This window comes from Numida meleagris, chromosome 5, assembly GCF_002078875.1.
Source record: "Numida meleagris isolate 19003 breed g44 Domestic line chromosome 5, NumMel1.0, whole genome shotgun sequence".
Lineage (NCBI taxonomy): Eukaryota > Metazoa > Chordata > Aves > Galliformes > Numididae > Numida > Numida meleagris.
The window spans coordinates 38,683,896-38,705,018 of record NC_034413.1 but is presented as its reverse complement, the minus strand read 5'-3'; the positions used below and the strand labels follow the sequence as shown (position 1 = coordinate 38,705,018).

Below are 21,123 nucleotides of genomic sequence, written 5' to 3'. Positions count from 1 at the left end.
CTGTATTTCATCTCTTTCCCTTTTTTCTGCTTTCTCCATAGTTTCTGTATCCATTCTAGCCTTCTCCAACTTTTTAGTCTTTGTAACTGTTTTCTTTCCCTTCCTTCTTTCTTTTGTTTTGATTTAGGAAATCCTCTAGCAAAGTCGATTTTTTTTTTCCAGACTATCCATATAAATTATGCAAATACAATATTTGGGCTTTTAAAATCAAATTGAATTTGATCAACACGCTTGAAAAATTAATGCTTGCTTCAAAGCACTGATTCAGTTCAAAATTAGGTTTGTAAATCTTTCATTGCCTAATATGACAATGGGTATTCCATCAGTTTTTTGTTGTTTTTTTTCCCTCCAATTTGTGACCATTTGACAGTTTTAGCCAAGATCAGCACTGATGAAATGGAAAACCCTGCACAAATCTTGTTAAAATTACCTCTTTTCTTCTGTGTTTGCATGTCAAATGTCTGCATACCATTCGTTAGGGATGCTGTCCCTTTTTCATAGCACACAAAATAATGATAACAGTACTTGTCCACAAAAGTATACTTAATTGCAATGCATTTTCAAAATCAGCAGTGTTTGAAAAGTGCCTTTATGAATACTACGATGTCATGATATATTCTGTTTTCAGATGTCATGCAATCATTCACCTGCTCATGTCCTCAGCTCAGAGCTCATCTTTGTTGTTCAGGAAGACAACAGTCTTGAAGTTTTACTACTGTATTTCAAAACAGAACAAAGCAAAAAAAAAAAAAAAAAACCAAACAAAAACCACACACACAAAAAAAAACAACCACAAAACCCAACTCCCAAAAACACACAAAAGGGAGTAGCTTTCCTGTTTCACCATGATTTTTGTACTGATTGCAGTATGATCCATTATCTAACATTATGGTTTTCATTTTCTGACATAACACTCTGGCACTGCATTGTTTGTTTTCTACCATCATCTGTTCCAGACATGCAATGTAATGCATGTAAGCCATTGTTTAGGCAAATAATACTAGCAAAGGATAGGTATGCCGCACAAGTGTAGGTCGAGCATCATTCTGCCATGGTAGAATCACTGTCAGCTCTCTCCTAAGTTAAAAATATTACTCCTCTAGGAGTTTGCCTCAGCCCAGCAGCTTGTTGTGTGGTTTTAGCTGAAGGTGAAAATCCCCACAATAGAAGAAATTGCATCTGCTGCTTTGCACTGAAGTAGGTGGGAAATGCTTCAACTGTTTTTTGTCCCAGCTCTTCCTGGGAACAAACAACTGAGGGGCTGTGAGATCTTTAGACTGCTACAGCTGTTTCTACAGTGCTCATGTTGCGATGTGCTTCATATTTTCTTGCAGGAAACATTTTTTTCTCTTACTAATGCTGGTATTTTGCCACTGTTAGTTTGCTTTTGCCTAGGATGCCCGTATTACTGATTTAATCTTACAGTTTTAGTCTTGGCCCTGTGAGCAGCAATAGCCTTGCTCTGTATGTGTGGCACAGCTTATGTCTGTATAAAACACAGATGGCATGTTAGTTATGGGCTTGTGAACTTTTAACAGTTGTTCATATTTCAGCCTTCTGTATATAACATCAGAATTGATCTAATTAATGGCAAGAACTTGAGGCTTTTTATATACCTGTGAGAGATACATGATGTGTTTGGTTTTGATATATAAGTGCCTTAGAAATGCAATAATAAAAGTGATACAATGGGTTAAAAACAGAGACCCTTGCATGTGAGTATGAGAAACAGGCAAATTGTCTAATGATGTTGATGAGGAGGGTTATCTGATCACTAACTGAAGCAAAGGAAGGGTATTTAAAGCTATACTACAAAGCGTGACAGTTAAGGAAGTTATTGTCACTGTGTCCACACAGATATCTTGTATACAAAGAAAGCCACATAAGCAAAAATAATAGTTTAGTTGTACATGCCTGCATGTATGTATATATATGTGCATATTGAAATTGATGTGAGGCCTTTTCAGAGTGGGAGAATTTATGACAGTAGAACAGGTTCATACAGAGGGCTTTCAAATTTGCAGTGCTTCTGTATCTTCCGTAGAAGTCTACGAGTTTTATGTGTGTACTGAGAACAGAAGTCTGCTGAGGTAGATGGGTGTGCTATTAAATCCTTCAAGTTCTCACCCAGAGGCATTATTTTGGAACATATTTCTGCCTTTCCATTCCTGTCATTCATGACACTGTACCATTACAATGCTTATGCTTTTCCTCTTGTGTTTTTGGGTTTTTTAACACAGTAGACAAAATTAAAAAAAACAAAACAAAAACAAATATGTTACAGTAAATATATGTGTAGAAAGAGAGGTAATAAAGCATAGAATAATTTGTCGCACCTTTTATGAATTGTAATTGTGATATATGATCTACACTGGAAATTTTTGTCTACGTTGGAGATGTATGTATGCATATCTGTGTGTATGTGTGTGTATATATTTGTATGTGTGCATGCGTTTACATATATACACACAAATATATGCACATTCACGCATTAAAATTGCTTATTTTAATGATCTTTTTACTTTTATTAAGAACGCAGCATATATAAAGAAGTGAGTTACAATATGTTTAAATTGAGAGCCTCTCTGATCCTTCAGGTACTTATTGAAGACATTTTGATCACCATAGGGAGGTTGCGTGGGCTTTCATGCCACACAGCATAGGGAATCACAGCGTACACTTGCTCCAAGGGATGATCTCATGTTCATACAGGAAGCGATTCTAGAGGGTGGGTGCATTGACATCCAGTGCCCGTACTATGTTAGGAAATGGTTTCTGTTCACTGGATGAGGTTTCTGTGAGGATGAATCACGCTAACGCTTTGTAAGCCAGAGACAGTTGCCTTGCTGATAGCAAGGCTACTCCAGGACTGATGTAGAGGACAACCATCAGCTACCTCTGAAGGATACTGTTGCAAAGCTTCAACAAATCGAAGACTGGGGCTGCAAAGGACTGCAAAGGGCTGTAGTAGTTGAGTCTAGGTAGTGCCTTAGGCAGACTTTTCTGTATCCAAAGTCCATGTTTCTGTTCTTTATCTCATATGGGTACTCCCGTAACAGATCCCTACATGGAAAAAAATTCTTTGTACCTCAGATGAGTTCGTGTAAAACAGCCGTAGCAGGAAGGCTCAGACAGGACACTGCAGGCTGTAAGGAAACAGGAGGAGTTTGAAAGAGAAGGGTATTTGTGCCTACTCATTTTTGTAAGCATTCTGCCTCTTCTTTCTACTACTTTGTTTGTGTTTGTTACATTTTGATTAAATATTTCCTGACGTAGGAACGTTTTGTTTGCTGTAAAACTATGTACAAATTCAGTGGGGAGAGAAAATGTACAGATACCTTAAAGAAATTTCCTGACCTTTAGCATACCTCTGTTTTCATAGGGAAAAAAAATGAAGATCCACATTGCCATTTTTTGTTGTGACTATTTGTAGTGTGTAAATGCTTTATAAGACATGTTGGGAACTGAGCTCTCAAAGAGATTTTGAGTTTTCAGCCATTCTTTCCTGGAGAAGATGTCCCAAAGTGCTGTAGAGCCATTTTGCCTCTAGTCTTCCAAATCTGTGTTTGAAGTTAATCTTGAATTCTCCACGCAGTATTTTCTTCTTCACTGCTTTGTCCTTCAGTATTCTGTAACCTTTTGTACCTTCACATGTAAACAGAGAGAGTATTGTGGATAAAGACAAAAAGCCCCAGAAGCTGACTGTTCTTGTTTTGACCAGCATTGGCCTCAAAACTTCTTGTGTCTTTCTATGACTGTCTGAACTATGGGTAGAGACTTCGTAACGATCTTCTGCACTAGTAATGCATTAATTCCAATCTGCAGTGGGATTAGTTGATTTATCATGTGACCTCATTATGTAGTTTAAAGTAAAGTTTGAAAGAAGTCCTAGTGAGCTTCTTAACTCCATTTTCAAAAGGAATTTTTATAAGGGAACCTTCCATCCCAAAGAATGCAAGGCATTTCAAGGGAGAAAAGCTGGTATGATTGAAGATATTTAGAAACCGAATCCGGACTCCCTTTAGGTGTTCTGGTCATTGCAGAAGACGCATGCCTAAAAAGGTAGACAGTATGTGATTCCCATATAGAACTTTTATAATATTTGCTACTGATCTTTATGTCCTACTACATGATATAATATTACTTGATATGTGAGGAATAAGGGTTATTTATGCTCCACTTTAAAATAAAGTTAGAAGCTAATAGATAAGTAAGGTAGGAGAGTATTCAAGAAAAAGGGGTAGTAAGCATGATCTTCTGTATTAAAGAGATGGGGAGGAGGAGGCATGTTCTTGTTCACCTATGCTGGAGTAGGTCTGGGGCTTCCATGCTGAGTAGGGTGGCATTGTTTTGAGAAGACATCAGTGTGACCAAGACCAGAATTTGGCTTGCTGTACTCCTATTTCCCAGAAGTCACAAATATTTTTAAAATGCCCATGTTACCTTCAAGATAGCCCATCAAGGCGAGGAAGGGATTTAGAGCAAAACTGTACTCATCAGAGTTTTTGCACCACTTTTTTTTTTTTTATTGGTGAGAGATTCTGTTTCCTTCTCCCTGCCCTTCCCTGCAATCCCCTCTGTACTCTTTACCTCTTTAGGTTGCCATAGCTTTGATGATCATTTGACCTCCAACCAAGAAGGAGGAAAATCCAAGAACGTTGTGAATCTGGGAGCAATCCGCCAAGGGATGAAGCGCTTTCAGTTTCTCCTGAACTGCTGTGAACCAGGCACTATCCCCGATGCTTCCATTTTAGCAGCGGCCCTAGATCTTGTAAGTCATTCATTGTTGTATTTTACCTGCTGAGTGAGAGAGCATGTGCATACATGATGGTCTGTTGTCCTTCACTAATGTCAGTCATGCCTATGCGGAAAGCAGGTAAAGCATTACAGCAATGTCAACCGGTGGTGCTTTTGTTAGCTGGAGTTTTAGCACCCATGACTGGACGAATGTGCAGAGAAATTTTATTAGGTGGCTCCCCACCACTAGATTATTGCCAGCACAAAGCTTTTATTGTTAGACTTCAAATTTTGCTCACAGCCATTCTGCTTCTGTTCCTAGTGTCAATACTAACCTTCAGAATAGGGATTGAAGTCTGGATAACTACCTGGGGAGGCACAGTAATACCACTCAGGAGTTCCGATAGAGTTATAAGTACGTTAGGTAATGCTGAACCCTCACTAGAGCCAGTCCCTTGGAAAAACTTGGATGCCAGTGTGCATGCTTTTAAATGCAGATACTGCTAATTTGTCACAGAAGGGAGAGGGTTCAGTCCCTTGCTTCTGATACTAAGTATCTCTATCTCCTGCCTTCCTTTCCTTGTAGCTGCTGTTTATATTGACAGCCCCTTTCATTTTTAAAGCAGTGGCTTTCAGCCTGTGCTTCATTGGCCAGTGGGACTCTGCGTTCCTGTAGAGAGGGTTTGATAGATACAGCAAAGAAAAGCCTGCCAATGTTTCTAACTTCTCTGCACAGTGTTCTTCCACTTCTGTGTCTGGATGTCCACAAAGTGAGAAAGGTTGAAAGCCACTGCTCTCTGAGCATCCACGTCCCCTCTATCCCTTTGTCTTCCTACTCCCCACTTCTAACCTTTTTAGAGCGTCGCTGCCGTTTGTGCTCATATTCAGTTTTTTGCTCACTGCTGAAGATTCCAGATTTTGGACTCTCCCATTTTGCTTATGCTGTATCCTGAGCTGTGCTGCCTTGTCTGCTCTGTAGTCCTATGGGTAATGTAATCTGTGCACCACCCCTTTACGTCACTCTGAACCTTGCATCCTTAGGTTGCAGATGCAAGCAAATCTGCACTAATATCAGCCAAAAGTCGCTATTGCTAATCAGGTCACAGCTAGTTCTACTGTCCGTCTTCCAGCTGAGAGGTGCTTTCTTCACTAGTTTCCCCCCCCCCCCTTCCTTTTGAGGTTTGTTTGTCCTCTGCCTGAAAGCTATGTAAAGAGTTGCTGACTGTGAAACCTGCATTATAGTCTCACAGTCAGTTCCTACCAGTCAGGGTTGCAGTGAGCTTGGAAGGTGAGAAGGACAGTCACTCCAGCTGTGTGTACTGCACAAATTCATTCCTCAAGGCTGCCAGACTGCTGCTGCATTGTACATGGACACAAAAGAGTCACTGCTGTCTAGTATGTCACTAAAATCCTTCTGGGGATGCAGTATTTGTGAGCTTATAAATTGGACTGTAAAGCATAGATTTGGCAATTAGATCCTGAAATGTCTTAATTATTTTTAAAATTTTCCACATGCTGAAGCCACAGACCAGCTTATTCTCTGCCAGCGTATGAAGTCAATTGAAGATAACTAGTACAAGTGAACTATCTGAAGATGTCTGTTCTGACTTCCAGAGCTGGCTTTTACAAAATAATGTTTCAGTCTTTTTCCTTTCCTGTGGAATGATGCAGATGGCTTTCGTGAGGGGCAGCAGTGTAAGGTAGGTCTCTGATCAGAGCATGTGGTAGAGGGGCAGACTTGTTAAAGTCTAGATATGAAGTCTAGTCTGTACAATGTGTTTGTCAGTCCGCAGTGACTCATTTAAAGTTAGTAGAATAAAACATTGTAGTGAATAAAGTAATTTCACTATAGCCTTTAAAAATATGAGTACTTTATGTTAACATATATCTATTTTACTGCATTTCTCATACACACAAATACATTCATATAAAGTTTTTGGGGATTTGGTAGTATTCTTAAGTCAGGTCAGTACCATCAGCATATCTTAATTCATTTCTGGGTGAATTTCAGTTTTGTTCTGACAAGTTGACTTTGGAGATCATCAGGCATTTACATTCTGTATTTGCTATCAGTCTACAATTGTCTGCTGATGGCAGAACTGTAACATAGCATCTGCTATGAAGAATATTTACTGAGAATATTTGAAAACTCTGGACATCTAGCTTTTCTTGCTATTGTGGCCAGAATTGTGATAGTCGAAAAGCAATACTATAGCTGCCTGGTTCTGCTTTTCTTTCTTGGACTTCTGCTGCGTGATCTCAGAGAGGGTGTAACTTGACACGCAAGTAAGGACATTTATGTATGTGAGTCTGTAATTCTGCAACCCAGTAGCTGGGAGCCAGATAAGCTGTCTTGAATAAATTGTCCCTTTAGAAGATAGAACAAAGTGATTATGTGCCATAAAGCAGAAATTTGTAACGCCTATTGGAGCGCATATAAACCTGCTCCTTCATTTGTTGTCTTCTGTTGTTCCCCGCAATCTGAGAATGAAACAACTTAAACCTCAATCTGTCATTTCAGTGGCCGTGATTTGATCTTTTTCTCTACATTTTCTTATTGCTCTACCTGCATAGTTTCTCTGCGTTGTGTGAGGCGCTGTACACAGCGGTGTCATTTTGGAGTAGCTGTGGATGTGAATGAGAGCCCATGGTTCTGGGATCAGAATTTCTGGAAAGTCTGCAGCTAAAGATGATGGAAACCTTGTTCAAATTGCAGTGTTGGGGTACTACTTACAAGTACCTGCTTAGCTGGCATTTTATCTACAAAATGTTGGAGATATATGGAAGTTAAGAAGTCACATGCACTGCAGGTTTCAAAAGGTGACAGCTACTGTCATGTCAGCATGTTTCTTAATGACAGTGTGGTGCTATGGAAAATTCCCATATTTTATTTCAATAGAGCACACTCAGGATAAAACATTCTTTTTGTTTGTTTGTAGTACAGGTACTGATTTATTTATACTTAAAACTGAGGGTTTTCTTAGGATTAGAAACCATGTAGTTAACATATTTTCCCAGAAGAACCACCCATCCTTGACTGAATTTTATAAAACTGCAAGCAATTTATGGCTTTGTGAACTTTTAATGACACTTGATAATATGTTGCATACAGTTTCATCACTATGTCCCTAGCTGAAATCCAGACTTGGCAATAATAAAACAAAATATTTTTTTCCCTTATAAGAAACTTTGGAGCATTGTAGGCAACTAATATGATGTTTCAGTCTTGTAAGTTTTTGCAGAGGGTTCCAAAAAAAACAGTTAAACACTGTATAAAGAAGTTACCTCAAGTATTGTAATTAGACTAGCATCTGTTAGAATTGCTCTGTTTTGTCCAGCCATGAGAAGTAGCCAAGGTGTTAGGAAAGGGTAAGTGTAGTACTTGGGGACGTGGTTTAGTGGGCAGTATTATTGGTAGGTGGACAGTTGGACTAGGTGATCTTAGAGGTCTCTTCTAACCTTTACAATTCTGGTTATAAATGACTTATATCGGAAAGTGTGAATTTTCCTTTGACTAGTTTATCAATGAGTGACACTTAGCACTATTACACTTTTCCGGTACGTGCAGAGTACAGGAGAGGGCACAAGAACAATTACGACTGGTTGGTTAATCTTGTAAAATTGTTTGTACTTGAAGACAAAACCGAACCTAAGCACTCCACATTCATAAAGCTCTCTGCAATCAACTATACTTGATCAGTAATGCCGTGTTATCGATTTCCAAATGTATTCCATATTAGCTCCCTCTCACCCAGCTCATTGCTTTTGCTGCTTCAGTACAAATCAGATTATCTGTTGAAGAACAGGAATAGGAATGAGAATGCTTGAAATTTTGATAAGAAAGTGATGGAACCATGTTAATGTCAATTTAGACAGTACAAAAAAATTTCAAAAGGCAAAATGATATAGTAGGTCTAATGTCAAAAGTGGACTTGTGAACAGTTTCACAGGCAGGGACCAGCTTGTGAGGGTATTGCTGCTATGTTAAGTTTTGACAGTGATTGTGGAAACTTGTGTTCTTTTCAGCTATGCATCGCCTGCCTGATTCATTTCTCTCCATTTGTGATGTGTTTCTCTGTGGTGTGAATCCATCCCTGTTCATTCTGTCACATCTTCATCTTTCTCTTGCTGCTGCTTCAGTTTACGCTGAGCCTCAGGTAAGCTGTCACAGGGAGCTTATGCCCCATAATGTTCAGAAAGTCCTCTTTCATGCAAGGGGGCATTCCAGTGTTTCTGAATTTGGAACTCCTGTGCCAGGCCACATTCTTCCTGCCCTTTACCTCCTATTCTAGGTATGCTCCCTTAATTATAGTAGTTGAGTGCTTCCATAATCTTTAGAACGTGTATCTTTACAAGGTTCCTGTATGCTAAGAAATCTTGGCTTTTATGAGTAGTGAAGTGAAACAGGATACCAAAGATGGGACTTCATTTTCTCAGTGATTACATGTTTCCAGGTCTGGATAAGGTTTTACTGTATGAGAATTAAACAACAACAACAACAAAAACTTTTACATACTCTGTCTTCCATATTTCAGGTGGACAATAAGCAATTTGTAATGTGATAGTTGTTATTTTTGTTTCTGGTTGCTGACCAACGTCTGATTACAGATTTCTGTCTTCCTGGTCAGAACATTGGGTCAGTATTAATGTACTTCCTATTCAAGTGAATGACTAAAACATTGCTGTTTTCTTCCACCATTTGAAAAAAAAAATATTTTATTCAGATGATGAAAGAAAATAGCAATCTGCAGCTTTAAGCAGCAACGAGGTGTTGCATTGCATCAGGAAGCAATTAACATGTGTTTTCTTTTTAGCATGGACAACGTATAGTCCCCCCACTTTTTTTTTTTTTTTTACAGTCTTTTAGAAGAGGTGACTTTTTATTTCCATCCTGTAGTAATTTCTGTCCACGTTTCCATCAGGAATAATTTTTCTAAGTTCATCTGCAGTATGTAATTTCTTAAAGCAATTCTCAAACTTTTGGAGCATTGGTTGAAAATTTGCTTTCAACTTTTGATTAAAGCACTATTGGAAATAGTATTTAATCATGTTGTACAGACAAACTGCAGACCATCTTCCATGATCTCAGGGGCCATTTGTTGTTCATGGACCACAATTGAAGAACCTACCCTTGTAAAGAGATGCTCATCTGTGTAAATTATCTCATTAAGGCTGGCAGCATCTCAGTGTGTGGAACACACGTGTTGTACTCTGAAATTCCTTCTGGGGAACCTTCAAAGCCAGCTAGTGGACATTATTTTATTGGTATTGTATTTTATAACCTGCTACCCTCGGGGGCTTTTGCTTGTGAAAACTACAGAAGAAGAGGGGGAAGATTAAATGGAAATTAGGAGAACTATTCATTTTTAGTCATTTTCCACAGTTGTTAAGATATTATTTTCACAGAGCTGTAGACTGCTGGGAAGAAAGTTCTAAGACTAAGCTACCTACCCTTTAGGGAACAAATTAGTGTCCATTTTTGAACATATTTGTGTGTTTCAGAAGTACTCTGTGTTGAGCTAACTTGGGTCCTATTGGACCATTTCAGACAAAGATATGCTCAATATCATATCTCCCATTTAAGAAATTGTCTCCTCCAAGTTGATGGTGGAGGGTCCCCATGACGAATAGACAATGTCTTCGCTTCAGATCTCAGCTGCTTGATATTAAGTTTCAGTACTAAATTGTACGGTACTTGCTAAGGCTATTGCAGTTAGATCAGTGAAATTCTGTTGACTTATGGCAGTAGAGGATTTCACTCTTTGTGTCTGCTTATTGTAAGTGCAAAACAGCACTTTTTCTAGTTTTAGCAAGCCTCCATTTATGCTTCCACCCCCAAGCAAATCATAACCTGACAAATGCTAGGATTCACATGTCCATGCTGCTGCTCATGCCTGCCGTATTTGCAGGCTTACTAGAGGTGAAAAGAAAATTTGAGTCACTCCTCCAGGAGAAGTGTCAGATAAACACTTCTGCTTTCTGGTATTTAGGTGCTTTCTGGAAGAAATGATTATAGAGTGGTAGTGAAACAGAAAATTGTTTATAATGTGGTTCTTTTTACCCCTCTGGTGGTTCAACTAAGTGTAACTGCTCAGTGTTATGGGCCTTGATTTTATTAGCTCGAGGCAAAGATCTTGGTTTCAGGCTTGATGGAGAGATTGCTCAGTCTGTGTGACGCTATGGCAAGCTTATGATCAACTGATAAAAGCACGAAGTCCTCCACTATTTAGTTTTTTGAATGTATGTCTATTTAAGGTGATTTTTTGCAAACATTTCAGGAAGCTCCTGTAGTGGCGAGAGCAGCCCTATTCCTTGAGTGTGCACGTTTTGTTCATCGCTGCAACCGTGGCAACTGGCCTGAGTGGATGAAGGGCCACCATGTGAACATTACTAAGAAAGGCCTGTCCCGTGGACGTTCTCCTATTGTTGGCAACAAAAGGAACCAGAAACTGCAGTGGAATGCAGCTAAGCTCTTCTACCAATGGGGAGATGTAAGAACTTCTTTCTCTTCTATTTATATAAAAATTTTATTTTATAAAAACAAACCAAAATGTGAAGGTAATTTTAATTCCAGTAAAATGGGGACTCACAAGCCTCCTTTCCAAAATGCACTTCACAACCTGCCAAGATCAGCTCTTCTTGTAGTCAGAATTAATGTTGTTAGGATGTAGCAGAGACACTGTCCCTCTCCTTACCATGTTCAGTCAGAAGATCCATTTGGCCCACTCCCCTGACTCCATCACTCTGCATACGTGAATGCTTAATGAAGAGTGTGAGCAGTGCTTTTTTCTAGCTTCCAAATATTTGTAGCCTAGATGTGATGGTGCGTATTCATAACCTTCAGTGGATTTCTTTGACATACTTGTTCAGTCTCTTTTTGCACACTTACAATTCTTTGTCAAGGAATTCTGCAGAGCTACTGCATGTCATCTAAAAAGATGGCTTGGCTTCTTCAGGTTTTATTTGACCATGATCTCTTACAGTATGTGAACAAGGCAATTGCCCTGTCTGGTCCTGTCAGTGCACTTGCAGTTTCTTTGTAAGCCCATACCTGCTGAAGGCTTATTGTAAGACATTTCACACATTTAAAAATAAGTAAGTAAATAAAAAAGAGGGCTTGCCATTCTCCATTTGCTAGGAAAACCAAGGATAATATATGCAGATAGTACGTATTTGAAATTCAATTCTCTTTAGGTAGGGTGCTGTGGGATTATGCATTATTGCTTTAATGTAAGGCTGGAGAATAGCATAAATAATATGTGATAGATTATTGCTTTCTGCAGACTATTTCTTCCTCAATTGACTGAAACATGAAAGGAAAAAAAAAATTGAGAGGCATGTGGAGTTTATTTAGCAATATGCAGATTGCTGAGATTGGCAACTATTTGCATCAGCTTACAAACCACAATATAATATCACCTTATTCTCTTTGTGTAGCAGAATCTACCCACTTCTTTGTTGCTGGATTTCACAGGAACTGCTAAATAACAAAGAAGAGGAGCTGTAAATGGTTCCTGTTTGTGACTGTTTATTTGTTTCTGCTTTGCTTCAGCTGAGAGAGGAAAATTACATTGTGCTTGCATGATCATCAGTCTGACTTCCAGAAGATTCAGAAATCCTATTTCATCTACGAGCAGCCCTTGTAGATCACCTTATACACAATTCTAGCTTTTGTGTGCATATTGTCATCTATTTGTTCGAAAGTACATCAAGAAGTCACACCTTTAAAGATGAAAGCAGACTTTCCCATGAGCATGCAACTCTTGTGGAGGAAATGGGGATTTTTACTGGATTCCTAAGTCACAGGATAGTTGCTTGAACTGAAGACGTACATTCTTAGTGAAAAAGCTTATCAAAAATCTGGAGGGAGGGAGAACAGTGGAAGAAATTCATATAAGATAATGACCTATTCGCTTTTTGTCTATCCTGTGCCATTTCTGCTCTTGTTATTTAACCTGATCTGCAAAACAGAAATTCCTCCTGAGATGTGGCACTTTGCAAAATTTAGTTGAAAAGAAAACGGGGAAGTAAATGATGCTTTTGCTAGCAATTACTCTCTTATCATTCCTTTCTTTATTTTACTGCATTTTGCAGACAATAAATATGAAGCCAGTACATTCTCTTCTGGTTGGAACATCTTCACAGACTGCAAGGTTGGGCTGAAATTCTCACCTTGTTATGCTTTCTCCTTCTTCCTGTCTGCAGGCAATTGGTGTCCGCCTCAACGAGCTGTGCCATGCTGAGAGTGAGAGCCCTGCCAACCTGCTGGGCCTCATTTATGATGAGGAGACCAAGAGGCGCCTGAGAAAGGAGGATGAGGAAGAAGACTTTTTAGATGACAGTAAGGAGACTCCCTTTACTACAAGAACCCCTGCTTGTAAGAACCTCTGCTTTAGGAGCACTTAATTTTTCTTCTCTTTTCATCTTCTTGCCACTCAGCTGTATTTCCCAGTCCCTCACCTCTGCCTCAGCTTCTTTCCCTGTTCTTTCTGTGCCTGGATGTACAACATGACAGATGGATAGCAGCACTGAGAAACTTTGAAGGAAAAGGGGGGCAAAACAGATAGTGAGTTGCAATTCCTGTATACTGACAACAGCAATTGTATGCAGAATAATAATTTATTTATTGAGTCTTGCTGTGACCTCAATGCCAAATGTGGTTCGGACCATAACTGGACCATGGTTCCAGTTATTTCTGCCAAAATATTTTTGTAAGACTAGCTGCTTTTCTGTTTCTTAATCCTGAAGAATCATCTCCTTACCTGATGTGTCTTGGCACACCTCTGCCAAAGGCTTTTAAATACTGACTTCACTATACATTTGCCTGATTCTCAAGCAGAAGCATAGCACAGTGGTATAAAAAGCATCATTAAAAACCTGTGTAACAACAACTAAAATGCACACATTTGTGTGTGTGTACGTAAGGGTGGGAGGGTGGTGATAAATCACTGTTTCTGCAAGTCTAGATAGATATGCAAATTATAACACAGCCTGTGAATCAAAAGTAGTTAAGTCAAAATAGATAATGTCATAGAGGTAGGTGAAGGTGATGACAAACATGTCCTCTCCAGACACCATTTGTATATGTCTGTGTTGTAATGTACCACTTCTTGTATACTTGTACTGTTGTTCACCATTGAATGTAGTGTGCTAGCACCATTTATGTATCTTCTGGTTTCTTTTTCTGTGGTCCTAGGTTTGTTCTTATTACTACATGAAGGTTGGTTTTGGGATTAAGGGGAGGAGGTGGAAATGGCATTTGTTGGAAATGATATCAAGACAGAGTATTAAGACTGAGCTTAGACCTTCACATGTGCCACTATGTGGTGTGCCAGCATTAGCAGCAACATGAGTGTGGGTGGCTGTTCTGGATGTTTTATTTGCTCCTCAGGACATATATCCAAAGCTGGAGAGTGCACATAAAATTTTTCCTCTCCTCTACTGTGAATGACTTTTACAAGGTGAGGAACAGCTGCATTCCTGTAATCAAGAGATGGAACAGGCTTTCTTGTCCCTGTTCAGTGATTGATAGTAGGCACTCATCAGGGGGACATGAAATTGCTTGAACAAGGCAGCATAAGGTGAGCAAACAGAGAACGAGTTGTGGTCTAGAAAGCCACATAAGAGCTCAAGTACTTGCCTGAAAGCCATGTTATAGATAGAAGATATCCAATCTGCTTTCTTGTTGAAGACAGATTTTTCCAAAAGCTGCTCTGTGCACTGTAAGGATTTGGACTGAGGAGCATAAAGTATGCTGATGGATTTTCCATTACACTGTACATTTAACAGTTCAGATTATTTTAGTCCTTACAAAGTCCATCTTCACTACACATAGCACGTACAGAGGAATTAACAAAATTCACAGAATTAATCTGGTTGATCTGATGCTGACAGTGCTTTCTTGTTTGGTTTGGACTGTTGCTTTGCAAAAAGTTGGTAGAGTATACATCAGGGAAAGCAAGCAAAGACAAATTTTTTCTAAAATTCTCATAGATGGTAATATGAGGTAACACTAAAAAATGGTTGCAGCTAATTGTTATCACAACTAATTTTTAAGTACTTTTTTTTTTACTGTTCATAATCCTAAGTAGCATTTTTAAAATTTATCAAGCATTGAAGAATGTTTCATACTTTTTAAGCTTAGATTGCTTACAAAGTGTAGGACTTCTGAAGCTGATTGTCTAGACTCAGTTGAAGCAAAACTTCAGGTATTTGGATCATCCCTTTTCCCTTATCCTTTTGTTTTAGGTTAAGCATTTGATTGTATAACTTGAATATGCAGTTTGATTATTTTTTCTTTAGTTATCTTTGAATGGCATTTGGCTTCTGCACGCACACGCACAAATAAAGAAGACTGATTTCAGAGGAGATCGTATTTTTCAGTTATCAGGATAGCAGTTAATAACAGGCACTGTACTTCTTTGCTCGCTGATCATAATTCCACATATGTATTGAGAAATATTCCTGTTTACAGAATTGCAGCAGATTTGTCTGAATGTAAAACTGTAAAGAGACAGAAGGATATCTACTTCTTCACTTGTGTCAATGTTAAATGAGAAAGAGTATGTAAAATACTATAAGATCGTATTAATTTAGTAGATAGCTCACTAAACTGTAATATGTTGCAGAACACTATACTGTGTTGGTACTATACCATGTGCCAGTAAATACATGGATTGATATTTGTACTATTACGATCCTTTTAGTGTAGGAGGAGTAGCATAGATAGAACTCTGGATTTTCCTCTTTTTTAGTGCAGCTTCTATTGTGCACCATACATAAAAATGTCCATCACGTTTTGGCTCAACATTTTGTATCATCTTCTTGCTCACCATAGAAATATTTTTTCCTAGGCACCGTGAATCCTACCAAATGTTGTTGTCCTTTTGCACTGAAAATGGCAGCCTGCCAGCTTCTCCTGGAGATAACCACTTTCCTTCGAGAGACCTTTCCGTACATGCCTAGGCCACGTCCTGAGCCTCTTGTGGTAAGTGGACAATAGAAACAGGAGAGGGAGATGTGCCAACAAGGTCATTGCAGTCTGTACCTCTCTGAGGAGAGGGGTAGGCTGGGATAGTAACTCAAGGGAATGTCTGATGCAGCGGGAGAGGAGCCATTGTCTGTTAAGATGATGGCTAGGGCACATCAAATTAGTTGATTAAAAAGATAAGACCGGGGAAGCAGAATACATGCTGGAAGTCCAAGAAAGTTTCAGAATAGAGAAGACAGCAGATGGATTGAAAAACTGTTTGGAACACCTGAGAGTGCAACAAATGACAGTTCAAGTGCAACATAGCTGATTAGGAGCGTCAGTTGACACTCAACAGGGCAGTTAGGAGAAAAGGAAGAAGATGGTTTGCAGAGCATTTGCTGAAGCTTAGAGATTGCACTTCTTTGTCATGGTTGCAGTTTTTCTGTTGTCTTACCAATGGAATTGAAGGAACTAAGAAAAGAAAGGAAAGAAACAGAGACAAGGAATGAAAGAAAGTTCCATGAGACTAAGAGAGGGACAGGCAAATACTGGCATGAATAATAAGCTGAGCATCTGATAAGGTGACAACTAATTTTGTGAATAGCAGAACCTCATAATTTGTAGAGGCTCATTCTTATGTGGATTTTCTTATGTCAATTAATGCAGTTTAACATTACCTTCAGCCTGTTGTTTCACAAAATATGCGGGCACTTAGCTGTCTTCTGTTAAGTTGTGTTGGAAGTGGCTAGCAAATTAAAAAGTGATGAACACAGAATGACAGACAAGCAGTATGATCTTTTAAGCTTGATTTCCTTAGGAAATCAGACTAAATTTTTACAGAAAAGATGAAAAGTCAGATTTCCAAGAAAGCACAAAGGATTTAGCCCTACTGTTCTGTTTTTTTTGTTAATAAATGACTTGGATCAAATTTTGCTGATGGCAGTCATTCTTGATAGGCTGATGGCTCAGCATTGTTGTAGTTAGGGTCTGAGACTGGTTTCAAAGGCTGTCGTTGACCTATGAAGAAGTGATTTAGTCCGCAGGTGTGTAAGAATGGCAATAATAAAAAACAAGGAGAAATTCAGCATGAGTCTTCCTAAACACTTTGTTGATATTTTTACTATGTAATAAATGACTTCATCCAAAAGCGGGGTAATAACAGGATTTAGAATTCTTCTTGGCAAAGTAGCTGTCTTCAAACTAAGAATACGTTGGATAATGAGGATCAATAGAAATTTATATTTTTGTGTGAGATGGAAATGCAGCTGATAAATAGCTTTTCAGACTTGTGTATGGGAGAGCTGGAGGAGGAATTATTTTTTGATGTGTAGGTAGAAGAAACTTTAAGGTCATGTCATGTAAGAGCCTGTTAGAGAAAATGACCATAGACGGATTATTTTGACTTCATATTAAAAACAAACAAAAAAAAGAGCCAACATCACTCTTGATTTAAAAAAAAAATTAAAAAAAAAATCCCTATATTTATGGTATTTAAGGCCTGATGCTTCAATCTGAAGGCAGTACATAATGTTACAGTCAACAGAGCTGAAATTCAAATACTGAATTTCATTGGTGTTAGCAGGCATACCTTACTGGAAGGTTGGTCCAGGGTCAAACCTGATCCTTTCCTTGTTCCGTAAACATGAATACACTCATCAGACTTAGAGAACGGGAGCATTTATAGCTAAACTAGTTGTGGTGAACCAGTTTACCCACAGTCCATCCTGACTTGCTAGCCCTGAGTGCTTAAGCACCCATACCTCTGTTTGAGTGAGACAGGCAGTCCTAAGTTTCACCCAAAGCCTTTCAAAAAACCTGGTGGAGCAGATATGAGCTCACTTTTCAAATGGCTGGTGATACTTTTTCTTGGAGTCTACTGCTTCCACAGTAAAGCCAGATAAGTGGAACGCATGATTTACTGTGGTGCAAAGTCATACATTTTAGCTTAAAAAGTTGCTGAAATAGCTAACTGCACTGAGACGATGTCTCTCACTCTGTCATTTAATTTTGTGGGGGCAGCAATTTCCACTGTATGTATGTTGACAAACAGCAGGGAGGAGTAATGTGTTTAAACACTTCAAGGGGAATAACTCTGACCATATCCTAGGAATATATCTGTGGTGCTATTATGGCTTAGCTTATGCTGAAGTTGCTGTAATTCAGATTTCTTCAGGATAAAAGCTCATGATCTTTTGCCTTTATTACGAATCCTAAACTGTTTGCGTTGGATATGTTTTAAGCTATTAACTTCGATATTTTTCAATGCCAAATACACTACAAACCATTACTTTAGCTATATATTATATTCAAGGCTTTGTTGTAGAGCAAAATCAAAATATGTCCCTTATTCTAATCCACCGTTAGCTTTTCTGGCAGTCATTTATGTTCATTTTCCATGTAGATGCAAAGTTGACTGCAAATGGTTTGGGGCCTCCCATTGGCATGAATTAGACTAGTATCAGCTAACCCATTTCAACACTCAGTCTAGAACGTGTTTGAGAAAACCTTGTTTTTTTTTTCCCCAGACCAACTCTTAGAGTAATAGACTTTGTCATGACCCAGATGACTCCCAGGAACTTCTGTAGGAGTTTATATACAAATTCCAGTAAGAGACCTCTTAAGCCTGCAGAATTTTATCCAGAATTTAGTAGCCATCTGAACCAGTTGTTCCTGAAATTTCTATGGTTGTAGTGGAAAAAGATGGTGATTCAAACTGGTTGCACATCTGTGTGGTCTACATGCTGCCAACAGGATCTGGAGAGCTGTAGGCAACATCTGGACCCTGAGATGGACCGGCACAGGTATGAAAGAAAAATCAGCTTTGCTGGGGTTCTGGATGAAAATGAAGATTCAAAGGATTCCCTGCACAGCAGCAGCCACACCCTCAAATCTGAGGCTGGCTTCGAGGAGAAAAAAGGTTTGTTGGCACAGCAAGGCTTGTGTATTCTTTAGGCTTGTGAAGTGGCGCTTGATTTTATGTTTTCATTTGCATAGACTGTGTTTTAAAAAGCAGGAGGCCATGGAGTCACGTGGCTTTTAGTCATTTCTGAGATGCTTTTTGCCTAGAGGTTTCAATATATCAAATGTGAGAAGCAAAGATCTTAAATTTTATGAAGTTCTGCTATGACTGAAACCAATTGAGAGCACTGCAAGATTTCTAGAAAGGGGGATGTTTTATTTGAAACTGTATCTCAGTGCAATGCTGTTAGAAGCATCACTACTTGATACGCTTCATAAATAAAGATCAAAGATGGTTTTATTTGTTTCTTATTCTGATTACATTATTTTATTTTATTTTGTGAAAACCAGAGCTAGGAGGGAATATTTGGATCTTTCTTTGAAAATCTGTGCTGGTTTGGAAGTCATGGCATCTCATGGAATTAGTGGGTGATCACTTGATCTCTTGAATTCTTTGCTACCACATGAAAAACACACACCTATGTGGCTTTTGACGGCTAGCAGATTAATGTTACCAACATACTGTATACTGTACAAGCAAACCTCAAGCTCACTGTGTTTGCTGAGAACAGCAGATTGTTTCCATTTTTAAGCCATCTCATGCAAAACTCACGTACTATCTGATGGTACAAGTGTTGCAATACAATATACAGTCATTATTTCTATTTGCAATTAGAAACTAAACTGCCAGACAGTCACCTGTAAATGATTTTCCCTCAAACACATTTTCTGGAAGGACTATTTAATCCTATCTTATAAAAGCCATATAAAGGCGCAGATGTTTGAATGATAATTTTGATAATTGTTTCAAAAGGATAAATGTTTTACAATTATTTGAAAAGGATGAAATCTCTGGCTGGTTGTCCTCTAGGATCTGTACTGTATATTGATGATTCAGAGGAGCTTTTCTTCACTTCAGAGGGCTTTGAACAAAGTCTCTGTTGTCTTCAGCTGTGACCATGCCATAATTACTGTGGAAAGTATTGGAAACATTTCTAAGATTCACATGGTGTATACCTGCCTCCAAATTTGTGTGTCACATGGGACAGTTACTTCTGTGTACACAGCTAGGGACTTTTTTCTAAGAAAGGTCAGGTGAGTTAAGTTCATGCTCAACCTAGTGTTTTGTACCCCTGAGATAACAGCAGCTCGGAGATGCACATTGACCTATGGTCTGTCCCATAATCTAAGTCAGTGAGATAAGATGTCTCTAACTATTTAGATGAGGAAATGTGTTGTTTTCTTTTGAAAGTAGCTATGTAATTCCATGAAGACGCTTTTCAGCCTCTCAGGCAGCAGTCCCATGAATGAGAGAATGCCTACAAGCGTGTGGTACTGCTGGAAAATTCTGATGGCCATTCTACAACCATCCCATTTTCCTTAGAGACAATACTGACTGAGGTGTGCCTTGAGGTGTTACTGTGCTGCAGGCAAAGTGTAGAACTGAATTAATTTTGAAAAGATAATATTAACTTTTTGCATTCTTGACTTTGTTTAAATGATTTTTCCTGCAGTTTTAGATGTTGTTTTTTTCCCCATTTTCCCTTCTCTGTAATTTGCCCTCTGTATTACTTTACTAAAGCTACTTTTTGGCTACATATTAGAGATGAGGAAGGTGATAATAGTAAGAAGGCTGACTCCTACATATATGCTAGCACAAAATGAATTTGAAGCGTCTGGAATCAAAATAAATGCAAGATAATGTTTTAGTTAAAAATTACAATAATTATGTTCTTTTTTCTGGCCATAGCATATTCTTCTGGGGATCTACCTGGGCCACAAGTAACAGATGCAGAAGCATCTTTTGTAATTTACACTTTTCTAGATAAGAAAATGTTGTTGTGTGACTATAATGAAATTTTTCTTGCCTGCAGAGGCAGGTCTCTTTATCTCTACCTATCTGATGAGTACTAATCTGCTTCCTTTCATTTATTCCTGAGTGTTAAAAACTTTGTTCTCATTGCTCACCCCAGGCATGACTTATCAGCTAATCCCAAAGCTTCGGGTTTACTGTCTAGAATCTGCTCCAGGTAGGTCTGAAATATAGACACTAAAGCTAGGTAGATGCAGGCTCTCAGAGTATCGCACATTCTGTTCAGGCGCTAACGGTATTCCACGAAATTCGGTTACAAGTGCTAAAATAGTTTGCTGTTTGTGTGAACTGAGCAGCCGTATAGAAATTGATCTAAGCAAAATTCAACCAGTAATGATTGCTTAGGAACTCAGCATGATCACTTGGAGGGAGATTCTCTGGTCACTCAACAGTGATTTGCCCAGCTGATTCATGATGACTGAGCAGTAGCTCTCAGAACCTATCCTGTCTTCAGCCAGGGTGTTGGTAACTGGAAGTGGAGTGGGAATTGGGTTCTAGAGGAATTAGGAGCAATCTCAGCAGGAAAGGTATGTCTGTTTTTTTTCTCGAAGCCAAAATATAATTCATTTGAAATATTTTCTTA

The 21,123-nt window shown here is 38.7% G+C and overlaps 1 protein-coding gene across 1 annotated transcript in view; it reads left to right on the top strand.

Moving 5' to 3' along the window:
* UNC80 (unc-80 homolog, NALCN channel complex subunit) overlaps window positions 1–21,123 on the top strand; it is a 134,154-nt gene that overhangs the window by 49,554 nt on the left and 63,477 nt on the right. The window contains exons 24-28 of the mRNA XM_021398329.1: window positions 4,599–4,771; window positions 11,016–11,228; window positions 12,943–13,078; window positions 15,591–15,724; window positions 18,461–18,626. Coding sequence (XP_021254004.1) covers window positions 4,599–4,771; window positions 11,016–11,228; window positions 12,943–13,078; window positions 15,591–15,724; window positions 18,461–18,626 — 822 coding nt within the window. The remainder of the gene's footprint in view (window positions 1–4,598; window positions 4,772–11,015; window positions 11,229–12,942; window positions 13,079–15,590; window positions 15,725–18,460; window positions 18,627–21,123) is intronic.